Source organism: Toxorhynchites rutilus, chromosome 2, assembly GCF_029784135.1.
Source record: "Toxorhynchites rutilus septentrionalis strain SRP chromosome 2, ASM2978413v1, whole genome shotgun sequence".
Lineage (NCBI taxonomy): Eukaryota > Metazoa > Arthropoda > Insecta > Diptera > Culicidae > Toxorhynchites > Toxorhynchites rutilus.
Window position 1 is genome coordinate 197850358 of NC_073745.1, and position 15650 is coordinate 197866007.

Here is a 15650-nt window from a genome sequence, read left to right on the forward strand (position 1 = left end):
CGTTCGTCCCTTTACCTCGGCGGAAGCCAAACTGCGTATTTGACAGCAAATTGTTCGCTTCAACCCACTTGTCCAAACGAAGTAGAATCATTTTCTCTAACAATTTACGAATACAGGATAACATTGCAATCGGCCTATACGAGTTGTGATCGCAAGCCGGCTTGTTGGGTTTTCGTATGGCTATCACTCTCACTTGTCTCCAGTCATGCGGGACAATATTCAGCTCCAGAAACTTGTTGAACAAGTTCAGCAAACGCTGTTTCGCCAAGTCGGGAAGATTCTTCAACAAGTTGAATTTAATCTTGTCCGACCCCGGAGCTGAATTGTTACATGAGAGGAGGGCAATTGAGAATTCTACCATCAAAAAATTCTCATAATCGCATTGGAGCGGAATGTCGCGTACGACGTTTTGTGCAGGAACGGAATCGGGACAAACCTTTCTTGCAAATTTGAAAATCCAACGGTCAGAGTATTCCTCACTTTCATTTGTATGGTTCCAGCCACGCATTCTCCTAGCCGTATTCCAAAGAGTGCTCATAGCTGTCTCTCTTGACAAACCATTGACGAATTTCCGCCAATATCCACGCTTTTTTGCTTTAATCAGACCTTTTAGTTTGGCTTCTAGAGCTTGGTACTTTCAAAACCATTCCACTAATCCAGTTTTCCTGAATTTTTTGAAAGCGGATGATTTTTCAAGGTAGACCTTTAAACACTCCTTGTCCCACCAAAGTGATGGAGGACGACGTCGGAAAGTGGTAGCAGGAACACGTTTCTTTTGAGCTTGAAGTGCGCTTTCGTAAATCAAACTCGATATAAAGTTATACTCTTCGAGTGGAGGAAGTTCATGCATTGAAACAAGTGCTTCAGATATTGTTTCTGCAAATTTTCTCCAGTCAATATTTTTCGTGAGGTCATACGCAATATCGACTGACTCACGAGAACCTGATTCATTGGCGATCGATAAAATTATTGGCAGGTGATCACTACCGTGGGGATCTTGGATTACCTTCCACGTGCAATCCAGGGATAACGAAGAAGAGCAAAGTGATATGTCTAGCATACTTGCCCGTGCAGGAGGGTTGGCTATCCTAGTTGCTTCCCCTGTATTTAAAACTGTCATGTTGAAGTTGTCGCACAGATCATAAATCAACGTGGCACGGCTGTCATCGTAGTGTGACCCCCATGCTGTTCCATGGGAGTTGAGGTCACCTAAGATTAGCCGCGGCTCCGGCAATGCCTCGATGATATCAAAAAACTGATGGCGGCCGACCATGGTTCTTGGAGGAATATATATCGTGGCAATGCAGAAGTCTTTGCCATTGATTTGTGTCTGGCAAGCGACAACTTCAATGCCTGTCATCGATGGGAGAGTGACTCTATAGAAGGAGTGACATTTTTTGATCCCCAATAGTACGCCACCAAACGAGTCATTTCGATCGAGGCGAATAATGTTGAAATCGTGGAAATTCAGCTCGTCGGCTGAAGAAAGCCATGTTTCACAGAGGGAAAATACATCACAGTTAGAACTATGAACTAAAAATTTAAATTGATCTAGTTTAGGGATGATGCTTCTGCAATTCCACTGTATTACAGTGGTCAAATCCTTGACCTCTTGCACTGAATTAGGCATCGAGGGAAATGAACGCTGCTAAAAAACCACATTTTTCTTTCAAAAATGTTCTCACAATCGGAAGCAAACATAATACTATGCTTTTAAGAGGGTCATTTATATTTAAAGCATTTAAAATGTTGTTCACCAGGTCAGAAAGCGCAAGCAAACCAGATTGTGGCTGTTGCCTCGACCGCGAAAATGGAACAGACGGGGTGGGTGCTGCTCCGGGAAGTGCTGAGGACCCCTGGTGCGTAGAAGAACCGCTTAAACCAGGAGGTACTTGCTTCGGTCTATTCTCAGCATGTTCAATTCGAGTTTTCATCTTTCTTGGGTCTTTCTGGGGAGTGATGGAAAAGAAGTAATTTTTCTTTTCCTGACGGCACCCTGCGATGTACCGGAACTTCCTGCATTGGGAGCGTCAGCAACAGGCTCGCCGTTCTGCAGAATGGAGTAGGGATTGTCCTGATTCGTTGGTACGGAATTCTTAAGCATTTCTGCATAAGTCCGCTTGGAACGTTCCTTTAAGGAACGCTTGATTTTCTCCCCTCGTTGTTTGTACACCGGGCATTGGATAAGATCATGAGGGGTCCCGCCGCAATGAAGACACTTGTGCTCTTTCGCGCAAGGATTCTCATCATGGCTGTCTCCACAATCAGCGCAACGTTTTTTATTGCAACAATAGGCGGCCGTGTGACCGAGTTGCATACATTTGTTGCATTTCATTACCCGGAGTACAAACAACCGAACAGGTAAACGAAGTGCACCTATTGCAACGTAGTTTGGAAGGGCGGAACCCTCAAAAGTCACACGAAAAGAGTTTGTCCGATTGTCCTTCCAACTTCATATACAGAAGTTTCTTCCTCAACTTATGCTTCATCTTCCTGCTCTTCAGGAGGAGGATCGGTATCGGAAATATTCAATGGCGTCGATGGGGGATCCTTCCCGCCCTCAGCCATATAAAAAAAATCGGTTAACTGTTCGATATGAACAGAATATAATGATTCAAAATAAATAAATGAGTGAAAAAAAAAATTTTTTATAAGATTATGATTTATTTTATGTCTAAAATTTATGCTAAAATGGAAAAAAGTTCCAATAAAAATTCAACGGTATATAAGAAATAATGATCACCCCTAATGCCAACGTTTGCCGATTTGGTTAACACAAAGTTGAACAATGGTGTATATCGTGCACAGAAGGAAGAAGGAATGATAGGGAAACAAAAGAAAAATAAATTTCTACTTGCCGCGGCTGTGTGGCGTGTGTGATGAATGTGTCTGATTTGGATCCTCAGCGCGCACCACTTTAAATTTCGCTACACTCGCAAGCGCAACCGATGAATAAGCACACTATTATTCGATGTGAAAAAAACACCTTTGTTGGATCGATTAATAACTTGTCCGATCTGCTTGCGAGTTGTCGAACCAATCATTTGTCTTGTTTGTCTTGTTTGTCTTGTTTGTCTTGTTTGTCTTGTTTGTCTTGTTTGTCTTGTTTGTCTTGTTTGTCTTGTTTGTCTTGTTTGTCTTGTTTGTCTTGTTTGTCTTGTTTGTCTTGTTTGTCTTGTTTGTCTTGTTTGTCTTGTTCGTCTTGTTCGTCTTGTTTGTCTTGTTTGTCTTGTTTGTCTTGTTTGTCTTGTTTGTCTTGTTTGTATCCTTTGTCTGTATATCTTGTTTAAGCTAGAACATTGAGTGAAAACTAAATCGATCTACGATCTGCTTTCCCCATTTTGTTTGATACTTTCGTGTACTTCCTCGCAATCAGGAAAATACACAATTCCAGAACTGAATACACAATACACAATTCCAGAACTGATGAGACAAACACCGTATGATAACAATAAATATTCTGAAACGCGCTTTTCACAGCAAAATCCACTCTGGTACAAGGAGTACCATCAAACGACAGCTTGCGAAAGTGTGGCTTCTGTCACGAACGCATAGAAAACAAGTACATACTCTGCATTCAAGGAGGGTTAAGATAGTGCTCATTCTAGTGTGAGTTGAGCCTTACCTTTGTAACTCAACCTCCGGTTAGAATCTTTCATCTACGCTGCGACACTGCGGTGTCATTGAAGCTGTATCAGTTTTTTTGCACATGAAAAAAAAAAACAATAACACAGTGATATTTGTTCAGAAATAACTAGGTCATATTGATTCGTGCCATCCTGCCACTTCTTCCATCATATTTCACTATGCCTCTTCAATGCCACAATTTCTATAGTTCTTTTATCGCTTCAAAACGTCGCTGAGAACTGCAACATTCTATCCATTCTATAGTGATGAACAATATACCTTTTGAGGGGGTATTTTCCTCAAACACCATTGTGATGTTATAGCACAGCTCTGCAGGATCGAACTGTACAAGAAAGCCCTAAAAGTCTTGACTCGGTGCGACACTGCATTTTTTATCAACTGAATCTCTTCGGCATAAAACGATATGGTGAGGCTGCAATGTACCTATATGAGGTTACTCAGTTAATGAAGCAGCGTGTGAAATTATGTATCATTTACATAAAAAGCAAACATCGAACGACGAGACTATCTTCATTTGTTTCAAAGTTTCAGTAGTTTTGTTCTATCCCTGAATTAGCGTCGATTTAAGACTAGCCTATCGTTGAGGTTTTCTCTAATGGAACGTTTTGTTGCACCTGTACGCCAAAAATGTTAAGAAATAAAGAATGAAGAATGATTAGATCCACGCTCTGGAGTATTCAAAAAACAGCTTCCTTGATACCGTGCTGAATTAATTAAAAACTTTACTCACAAAGGAACAATTTGCATGAATAATTTATATTTTTCTTGTCTGTCTCGAAGGAGCAAAAAAAAATCCGAGAATGCTTCCGAGACGGGATAATGACGGAAGAAATAAATACTCATTCGCGCACATATATACGAGAGAAGGTAAGAGGGATTCGAACATTAAGCGCGTCGGAAGCCAAACGATCGCACACATACACAAAGCTAAGATGAATTCGGGCCTAACTTTTCCCATAAAACAACTTAAACTTTAAAATATTTAGTGGGATGTAAGAGCACAACAAATGCCAAGGAAGCACAAGCGTAGTTTTTCCTGTCGTACCTCGTTGTGCTAGCATGAATGTTCTCAGAGGTTTTCCAACCAAACAGAATCGAAGGATTCTTGAAGCGCTGTTACAACAAATCATATTTAATGCTCCGATGCTTAGTAGATTTGTGTTCAAATTCGCCCGAGAAAATTTCTTCTCCCATGATAAATTTAAAATCACAGTCTTTTCAGAACTTTGGGCCTAATTCTTCGGTGAAATGAAGTTGTCGGGTCACTCTTCAAAAACATTGAGGTCATCTTCAATGACAATTTGTTTTCTTTTTTTTCATGAGGTTCAAAATATCGAAACAGAATCAACATACAAACTTTTTTGTAAAATTTTTTCGTACATCTTTCCCAACTAAATGAAATTACGCAACAGTGCACTTTTCGAACACACTTCTCCCAACAGAATTGCTAGTCCCAAGCACGAGCAGCAAACCATCGACGAAAAATAAAACTTCCGCTATCATCTACTGTTTTTGTTTGTTGTGCTGCTGCAGCCTTGCTGTGTGCTGCCCCAGTGTGTAAACAAATTAGACTAAGTGAATTTCCCTCGCTAAAATTGCGAAACAAATATTTACGCGCGCTACTTCGGAGCTGCGGCTAACGCTTTTACCTTTTTCTGCGCTAAATCGAACGCGAAGCTTTTGTGTGCATAAGGTACAGTAAAATAATTACAACAATTGCAAAAAAAAAACTAGTGTCTGTCGCTTTGCTCGATGGTACATTCGATACACACGACCGTAATGAATTTCACGGATAAATAAAAAAACAGACAGGCATCTAATTTCATCTCAACACAATTATTGTGAACAAATAAACAAAACACACTTTTTTATTGATCCATTCCAGACTGGAACCGTGTCGGTGACCACGAGCGAGTCCACAGGCAACTGTCGGTGTCCTCCGATAGCAAACTGCTAGACGAAGATATTAGGGAAGAAACCCGTGTGATAATGCGACCTAAGAAACCTCCCCGGCCGAAATCGGAGGTGTTCCTGAATAAGCACGATCCGCACCCCAGGCGGAAACGGTTTAGCGCGTTCGGGGTGAGTACAATTTAATGCTCTTATTTGTTGCTATTCAGGTATTCAGGAATGTTGTTACGGCATAAAAAATTTAAAAAATGGAGAAAAATGATCTACTATATGGCCATAGAACGTTTCTGAAATTAAGTTTCTTCTGAAAATCGACCATTTCGTATTACATATGAATTCTATGTGATGGAAACATCTTTTTTCCAAGTGTTAGACAAAATCGTGAACTGAAATTGTGTTTCGGAATGATTTAAAATTTATCAATTTCCCTCATCCATCTCTATATATACAAAAATGTTCTGTTTGTTTGTGTACGAGTCAAAAACTAGAAAAATAATAAAAAAATTAAAACTCAACTCAACCATGCAACCACAATGTGCCACAGCAAAGCGTGGCAGGGTACAGCTAGTTATGTATACTTTCGTGAATAATGAATTTCGAAAGATGAGTCCAGTAAACTATATGGGGACAGGGAGTAAGACGAGCAACTTTGAAGAACTACGATTGATGCGTTGGAAACATTGGTTTTCCGAATTTTGAATGCAGTTTGGTAGTTGGTGGAATTTTCAACATCGTTTTTGAACTTTTTTTTATTTCCAATAGTTTCATATTCTGAGACTATTAAAAACTTCAAAATTTTTTGTTGTACGGCCGAAACGAACAATTGTCGGGGGTAAGACAGACAAATAACACCCGATTGGTGGAAATTTACTCTTGTGATAAAAATAATTCCCATTTCATCGATTGTCTGAAAAAAGAAAGAGAGAAGAGGAAAGTATAAAGAGAAGAAACAGAAAAAAGAAAGGCGAAAAGAAGAGGGAGAAAGCAATGACTTGAGAGAGCAGAGAGACAGAGAAAGAAAGAGAATAGAAAAACGAGAAAGATGCAGTGAATTTAGAGAAAATTATAGAGATAGAGAAAAAAAATAATCAGAAAATAGAAAGGAGGGCAGAGAAAATAAAAGACCGAAGAGAGGAAGATAAGTAACATTGGAAAGATGTGAAAAAAAGCAATTATAAGAAAAATAAGAAATATAAGAGAGATAAGAAAGAAAAAAAGGTATAAAGATGAGAAAGACATGTATGATGAGAAAGATAACACTGATAAAAAAGATAAGAAAGATAAGAAATATAGGAATGATAAGAAAGATAAGATAAAAAATAAGAAAGATAAGAAAGTTAAGAAATATAGGAAAGATAGGAAAGATAAGAAAGCTAAGAAAGATAAGAATGTTAAGAAAGTTAAGAAAGTCAATAAAGATAACAAAGATAACAAAGATAACAAAGATAACAATGATAACAAAGATAACAAAGATAACAAAGATAACAAAGATAACAAAGATAACAAAGATAACAAAGATAACAAAGATAACAAAGATAACAAAGATAACAAAGATAACAAAGATAACAAAGATAACAAAGATAACAAAGATAACAGAGATAACAAAGATAACAAAGATAACAAAGATAACAAAGATAACAAAGATAACAAAGATTACAAAGATTACAAAGATAACAGAGATAACAAAGATAACAAAGATAACAAAGATAACAAAGATAACAAAGATAACAAAGATTACAAAGATTACAAAGATAACAAAGATTACAAAGATTACAAAGATAACAAAGATAACAGAGATAACAAAGATAACAAAGATAACAAAGATAACAAAGATAACAAAGATAACAAAGATAACAAAGATAACAAAGATAACAAAGATAACAAAGATAACAAAGATAACAAAGATAACAAAGATAACAAAGATAACAAAGATAACAAAGATAACAAAGATAACAAAGATAACAAAGATAACAAAGATAACAAAGATAACAAAGATAACAAAGATAACAAAGATAACAAAGATAACAAAGATAACAAAGATAACAAAGATAACAAAGATAACAAAGATAACAAAGATAACAAAGATAACAAAGATAACAAAGATAACAAAGATAACAAAGATAACAATGATAACAAAGATAACAAAGATAACAAAGATAACAAAGATAACAAAGATAACAAAGATAACAAAGATAACAAAGATAACAAAGATAACAAAGATAACAAAGATAACAAAGATAACAAAGATAACAAAGATAACAAAGATAACAAAGATAACAAAGATAACAAAGATAACAAAGATAACAAAGATAACAAAGATAACAAAGATAACAAAGATAACAAAGATAACAAAGATAACAAAGATAACAAAGATAACAAAGATAACAGAGATAACAAAGATAACAAAGATAACAAAGATAACAAAGATAACAAAGATAACAAAGATAACAATGATAACAAAGATAACAAAGATAACAAAGATAACACAGATAACAAAGATAACAAAGATAAGAAAGATAAGAGAGATAAGAGAGATGAGGAAGAATAATCAGAAGGAATGGAGGGTGTGATTAAATTTGTGTTAAGAAAGATAGGAATGTTAAGAAAGTTATGAAAGTCAAGAGAGATAACAAAGTTAACAAAGATAACAAAAATAATAAAGATAACAAAGATAAGAAAGTTAAGAGAGATGAGGAAGACAAGAAGAATAAGAAGGAATGTAGGATGTGATGTGATAACAATACTAGCACACACTTCATGTTTTTTTCAAATACTCTACTCAATCAAAATCTGGTAGGAAGAATCAAACTATTTAGTCACTATGGTATTATTGAATCAAACTTTTGATCGGTGAGACGAGAGAGAAGAAAGAGAATAGAAAAAAATCGTGAAGCGAAAGAATAGAAGGAAGAGAAAGAAGAAGAAGAAAAAGAAAGAATAGAGAAAAGGAAAAAAGAGACGGGATAGAACAGAACGGAGAAAGAAAGGAGGAAGAAAAAGAAAGGGAAGATAAGAAATAGAAAAAAAAGAAAAGAGAAAAGAGAGAAATAGGAAGAAGAGAAAAAGAGATGAGAGGCAGTTATATATAATAAATAAAATGTTATAAAAAAATAATTTAATTCGAGTAAAAAAATTTGTTGTTGTAAATAAGTTGATGAACATCAAATTGGAAACGTTTCGGAGGGATTCTCAAGAGATTAGATTCCCTCAAGCAGAACTCAATTCAATTTAAAAAAAATAATATTCTGCCTAGGAAGGAAATTATTAGCTGATTTTCACTTTTCAGTAAGGAAAAATATATAAACAATAGAATAGCACAGTAATCAAAACTTGAATGAAATCTAACTACAATGAACAGTCTAGCAAACTAGTAGTTCCATTCCTATCACGGGAAAAAATACGAGAGCATGAAGAGACAGAGAAATAAAAAGAAGAGAAACCTTACCTGAGGGAAGGAAATCGAAGAAAACAGCAGAAAAGAGGGATGATAGAAAAGAACATCTTTGCCATTGCTTTGTTATTTGTCAATTTCATTTGGAATTGCTCTTATCAAAAAATAAATAAGATATTACTAAGCGAATAAATAATTTCTTTCTTGTTTCTCTCATCTTTCCTTCTCTGTCGTTATATTTTTCATCAACTCTCTCATTTTCTCCACTCTTTATTCTTCTTTTTTCTGCTATTTCCTCTGACTTCATTTCATATCTCTGTTCGTCCTTGTTTCCCTCTTTCTACGTGTATCTCTTCTCTCTCGTTCTTTCGCTATATCTCTTTTTTCTCCGCTTCCCTTCCTTTTCTTTTTTAAGATTTTCTTTTCTATCATCCCTCTTCTCTGCTGTTTTCTTCGATTTCCTTCCCTCAAGTAAGGTTTTTTTTTTATTTCTCTGTCATGCTTTCGTATTTTTACCCGTGATAGGAATGGAACTACTAGTTTGCTAAACTGTTCATTGTTGTTAGATTTAATTCAAGGTTTTATTATTGTGCTATTCTATTGTTTATATATTTTTCCTTACTGAAAAGTGAAAATCGGCCAATAATTTCCTTTCTAGGCAGAATATTATTTTTTTTTAATTGAATTGAGTTCTGCTTGAGGGAATCTAATCTCTTGAGAATTTCTCCGAAACCTTTCCAATTTGATGTTCATTACATCAACATATTTACAACAGCAGAGAGAAGTGAAATAAACGAAAGGATAAGAGAGCAGTAGACAAAGAGAAGAAGAAAAGAGCGAGCAAAGAGAGATGCAGAGATGTCATAGTAAAGAATAGATAACAGCAATCAGTGGAAAAACTGGGAGAAGAGAAGAGAGATGATGGAAACAGGAAAAGATATACACTGAAGTTGCTTTTTACGCGGTTTATTTTTACACGGAATTCGGAATTTACGCGGTTTTTTCTTCACGTGGATTTCGAAATTTACGCGGTGATGATACCTTTCACAACATAAGTTTGTATTGTATCACTGATAAGCAGCTGAGAAATAGAAGGAGAAACAGATATCATGATTGTGTTCAACTAATCAATTGTTAGAATAAAAGTTGCATCTTGAACAAATAATACACTGTATGTTAGTTTTTACACGGATTTTGAAATTTACTCGGTTGATTTTTACGCGGAATCAGAAATTACTCGTTTTTACCCGGATTTTTGAATTTACGTGGATTTCTTTTAGACCCTTTTTTTTTACGCGGCACGTATTCCCCTCGTAAAAAGCGACTCCAGTGTACAAAGAGAAGAATTATAGTAAACGAGAAACAAGGAAGAGACAAACAGTAGAGAAAAATGGTAAATAAAAGGATAAAAAAGAGCACAGCAGAGAGATAGAAGAGCAGAAAAAGGCAGTGATAAAAAAATTAGAAGAAAAATATGATCGCAATTCAGAATACATCAAGACGTGTTATTTGGTAGAAGAAATATCAACTAAGTATTCATAAAGTATCATTACGCTGAGATGACGAAGATTCTCCAAGAACGCTCTTCTTCTTGAATGGCGTTAACGTTCCCTGTGGAACTTTTGCCGTCTCAAAATATGCATTAACTAGCGTCATTTATTAATACTTAGTAGAGATTTCTTAAGCCAAATAACACGCCTTGAATGTCTTCCGAGGGGCAAGCTCTAGAATACACGTGACCACAGTGCAAGTCTAAGGAAATTTCTCTGACGAAAAATCCCCCGGCCAGAACGGGAATCGAACCCGAACACCCGGCATGATAATGTGAGACGTTAACAACTCGGCCATGGGTGCACCAAGAACGCTAGTGCCGGTAAAAAGAAATAGGACAAGACGAAGAAAGAAGAGAGTAAATATAAATCAGAGAAGAAGAAAAAGAAAGAAGATAGAAGAATACGTATAAAGTAAAAAGAAGAAGAGAAACAGACAGAATATAAACAGCGAAAGGAAAAATAAGAAGAAATACAAAGAAAAAGAAGCAGAAAGGAGAGAAACGGAGATAATAGAAACAGGAAGAAGAGATGCAAAGAGAAGAATAATAGAAAGAAGAGAAATAAGTAAAGGAAATACTGGAGAGAGAGAACGGAAAATGGAGAAAAGAAAGAAAAGAGACAAGATAAAAAAGATGAGCCTGTTAAAACTGAGAGAGGGAGATTAAGTAACGAGAGAAGAAAGGAGAACAACAAAAAAACGGATAAGACAGTAGAGAGACAGAGAACGTGGGAGACATAAGAAAATATACATGAAAGTAAAAGTAAAAGGAAATAAGAAATATAGAGATAATAAACGGTAGAGTGGAAGAAGTAAAAAGAATGATGAGATTGAATGAAGAAGGTGAACGAGAAGAGAGGAAAGAGAAAGAATAAAGTGATGAAAAGACCCATAGAGATGAGAGAAAAGAGAGAAAAACATATAGAAGGATAGATAGATTAAGACAACGGATAGAAAGAAGAGCAGAGAGAAAATCTACAGAAATAGAAAAAAAAGATTGAGGAGGAAGAAGATTGCCACTCGCAATACATTCAAGACGTGATATTTGGCGTAGAAAACTCACCTATTAATAAAACGAGGAAAGACAGAAGACAGAAAAACTACAAAAAAAAAGAAAAGTGTTAGAAGACAAGAGTACGGCAACCGATAGTTTGTTTACTACTTCAAGGGAAAAAATCAAGAATGTAGATTCTGAGGGTTCGTTCGCTAAGGGTTAAAGAAAGAGAAACTTGGAAGCAAGAAAATTATAGAGATAAGGAAATAGAAAAGAGATATGAGAGTACAGATAAAAAGGAAAGAATAAAGGGAGTGAATAGAGTGAAGAGAGTAGAAAAAGAGGAAAAAGAGTAAAGAGAATGAAGATAGCAAAGAGAATGAAGACAGTTGAGAATGTGAAAATAGTGAAAATAGAAAATAGAGGATGAAGAGAGTGAGAATGGGAAGAGAGGGATCATGAGATGAAAAAGAAGAGAAGAGAGAGATAAGAAAGGAGACATAAGAAAGAGAAAAGATGCAAAAGAGTAAAGAGGGAAGTAATGATATGGAAAGTGAAGATAGTGAAGAGAGTTGAGTAAATGAAGAGAGAGGAATGAGCTAGGAGTGTGAAAAAAGTGGTATGATTGAAAATAGAGAGAAAAGAAGCGAAGACAACAAAAATAGTGAAGAAATAGAAATAGAAGAGAGAAAAGAGTAGCCGAGTGGTTAGCGTCACACCTAACATGCCGGGGGTTCGGTTTCGATTCCCGTTCTGGTTGGAGGAATTTTTCGTCAAAGAAATTTTCTCCGGCTGTGGTCACGCGTATTCCAGACAACAAATCGTTAATGGAGGCCGTATATCAGTGATAACGTAGTGGATGTTGTCTTCCATGGCGTCTATCGTTTGAGGCTTGTCAGTGTAGGTCAGAGACTTCACATAGTCACACAAAATAGTTCAACGGTATTGATCCATACGATCCTAGAGGCCGGCTCACGGGTTCTATTGTGATAAGCGCGGAATGAAACCACAACTACTCTACATTATGGGATCTCAATTGAGGTATAAAAAGACGGTGACCATGGCAACCGTGGCAGCTCTTTTGTGGCTCTGTTACGCACCGGTCGGTATTCGAGGATTTTCAAGTAAAACGAACCATTGATTCTACCAGCGCATGAAACGCCCTAGATGGCATGAAACGACTTTCCCGTAATAGGTTTTCGTAAAGAGAAATCTGCACACTAATGAAGTTATGATGAATCTTATTGGCTCGAATGTTTCAAGAACCACCAAAATTGTTCCATGAGAGCTCATTTTGTTAATTGTTTACATATTCACAATATTCATACCTGTGAGTTGTTTGTTTGTTTGTTTATTGTCCAGTAGCGTAAGATACAAATCTTTTAAAAATTACTACTTCCGATTTATGAATGGTTTGAGTACATTATTGCCTAACCTATTCGTTGATTGATTTTAAAAATAATTAAATTAATTTACACGGTTCCAAAAACTGATACAGCCACTCTTGAAAATTGCTTCTGACGAGGATCGTTTCACAACGGGTGGTAAAGAGTTCCAATTGACCACACCCCTAACGAACAATGAATTTGCGTAACATGCTGTGTTGTTGGTTGGAATCACTAGATTCTGCAGGCGGCGTCCACGAGTTTGAAGAAGCCTCTGGTATAGTATCCCAGGAGATCGTGTGTTCAGCAGATTCCGCAAGAATACGCAAGATCGGTTAGCATAAAAGTTTTGTAGAGGACATCCAATAAGGTTCTGTTGCAAGTGACTCACGTGATCATAGCGGCTCAGTTCGTAAACATATCTCCATTTCAAGAGTGTATTGACAGACAGTTCTACAATCAAGTCAATTGAACAAGAATAATTGATTCCTAATTGATAAGGAAGCAACATTCCAACAGTAGCCCATGAATTTCAAAGACAAATCTGGAAGTTATACTGCCCGATGATACTCAGAACTCCGTTTGCACTTTCCACATCCCTCATTTCATCCAGGGTGATTGCCGTCCATGCCATCATTGGTCACCACTGCCGAACATCTCCGGTCCTTTCATTAGCATCGCTGCCACACAACAGACAGACATTCTGCAGCACTTTGTCCTCGAGGGAATTCTGAATAATTTCAATTATATCCTTCCTATTTTCGTTCATTGTTATATGTTCTGCCCTTCCCCCTCCTCCAAAATCGGTACGAATCGCTCTCCACAATCGACTCTAAATTAAACGTCACCACAATTCAGTGGCATCCGGCGGCAACTAACAGCCAATCAAGTGAATCCAATGGTGACACGGAACTTAGCAGACAAATTAAGTAAACCGATCGGATATGATTTTAATTTTCTGGTTTTCGCTTTTGACTACCGCAACGAGAGAGGAGTATTTAGCTTATGGGGGAACCGGTAGAAGCTTCAAGTGGATAGTTAGTAAAAGAATATAGCGACATAAAATTCCGAATGACTATTCCGAGAACCCTCTTTTTATATACGGCCACAATCACGGCAAACAAAAAAGCTACGAGGAACAACAATTCACATCCAAACATCACATAAATCATATCGTTTACTCTCCTTCTTTGTTTGTAGCGTTTGATAGTAAAATACCGTATACGATATGTCATTTTCATAACACTCCTGTTGAGGGGGAGGGGTAGAGAGGGTGGTTTTGGTAGTGCTATGAATACATTTCCACGAAAAGGCGGAATTTCCCGTAGTGACAGATGAAATGTTGCCTTTGAACTTGCTGCAAGTAGACAATGCTTGTCGTAATGTCGGGAGAACAAGTTTTGCACTGCAATCAGTCATCCCGGCGGGTTTTTCACTGGCAAGGATGAAGGTGGTGGAATGGGCTGAAAGTTTAAATTTAATAATGAAGTCGCGGAAAGTGTGGATAACAAAGGCGGAGTCAGGATACTTGAAGTTAGAAAGTCTTATTGTCTGCGACGGTACACGGCTGTGTGTTGAGACCAACAAAAAATCGCAATAAAACCTTGAAGTGCATCATACCGCATGTGGAATATTGTCATATAACTTCACCTTCCCGGAGACGGCTGTAATCTCTGTCGGAAGTCCGTGTAATATTTTTTATGGGATCCAACTGTGCTGCTGCATCCGTAGCGGTAACACAACAACTGCAGAAACGCTGATAAATCCGCAATCCGAATGGGAATAAGGGATGACGCTTATGATTATGAATTGTGTTTCTGATGGTAACCATTGTTGTCCTGTCACGACACAGGAGGGAGGAAGTGAAAGTATGCTTCCGTAGGAGCAGAAGCTATAAAGCCGCGTCAGCGTAGTTTCGTCTAGTATGAAGATTTAGTTACGACGTATGACGGCGGGATACTAAGCTGAGGATGATAAATGGGTTGCATCTATGGAATTGTATGCAGAAAGTCACAGCAATGAATGCAGTATCCGCGTTAGTCAAACAGTAGTCCTTTTTTATACAGCGGATATCTGAACTTTTTGTTGTTGTGTATTGCAAACCCATCTGTTGTGTTGAGAGACCTGCGAAGTTTCATTGCAGACAATACTGAAAGACTATTTTGATGTGCAAAAGAGAAAAGGAAATTCATTTAAAGCAGATTGTAATGTTTGATACTTTCACTTTCGTCATGATGCTTTTTTATATTTGGAAACGAAATATAACATGGATGCAGCGATTCCACGAAAAACCAAAATTAAAATTATTATTTCATTATCAGAAAATTTTAGGCGGACCAAAATAAAAATACAGTATATAGTATAAACAATTGTTGTACCAATGAAGGACCACAAGCTGACTAAAGGGTGTGTCACATCAAATTGCATCACGGAAAAAACGCTGTAGAAATTCGCCCAGTAGACCGATCCTTTTGAAAATTTTAGACAGTAAAATAAAAACTATGCAACAACTTTTGGCATTTTCTTTTTATTCATACTTCGAGCCCAAGCCCGTATGCTCGCACCTTCCTCTTTACCCCGTCCATAAGGTTCTGTACAACGTCAGGTTGTAGTTTTTTTTAACACCATGTATTTTTTGGCAAACTTGGATAGTTTCTGCTTGCGAATCTCCTCCGGAACGCTGAATTTGTCCTCTGCGGAGAAGAACAACAGGCCCGGCAGCTGACGAAAGTCCGCTTTGACGTAGGTTTCGTCGTCCATTACCAGGCAA

At 37.0% G+C, this 15650-nt stretch overlaps 1 protein-coding gene across 6 annotated transcripts in view; it reads left to right on the forward strand.

Annotated features, from left to right (window-relative positions):
* LOC129768812 (cyclin-dependent kinase 14) overlaps positions 1-15650 on the forward strand; it is a 456784-nt gene that overhangs the window by 391312 nt on the left and 49822 nt on the right. For all 6 annotated transcript variants that reach the window (XM_055770703.1, XM_055770704.1, XM_055770705.1 and 3 more), the window contains one exon: positions 5534-5730. In XM_055770703.1, the coding sequence (XP_055626678.1) occupies positions 5534-5730 (197 nt within the window). The remainder of the gene's footprint in view (positions 1-5533; positions 5731-15650) is intronic.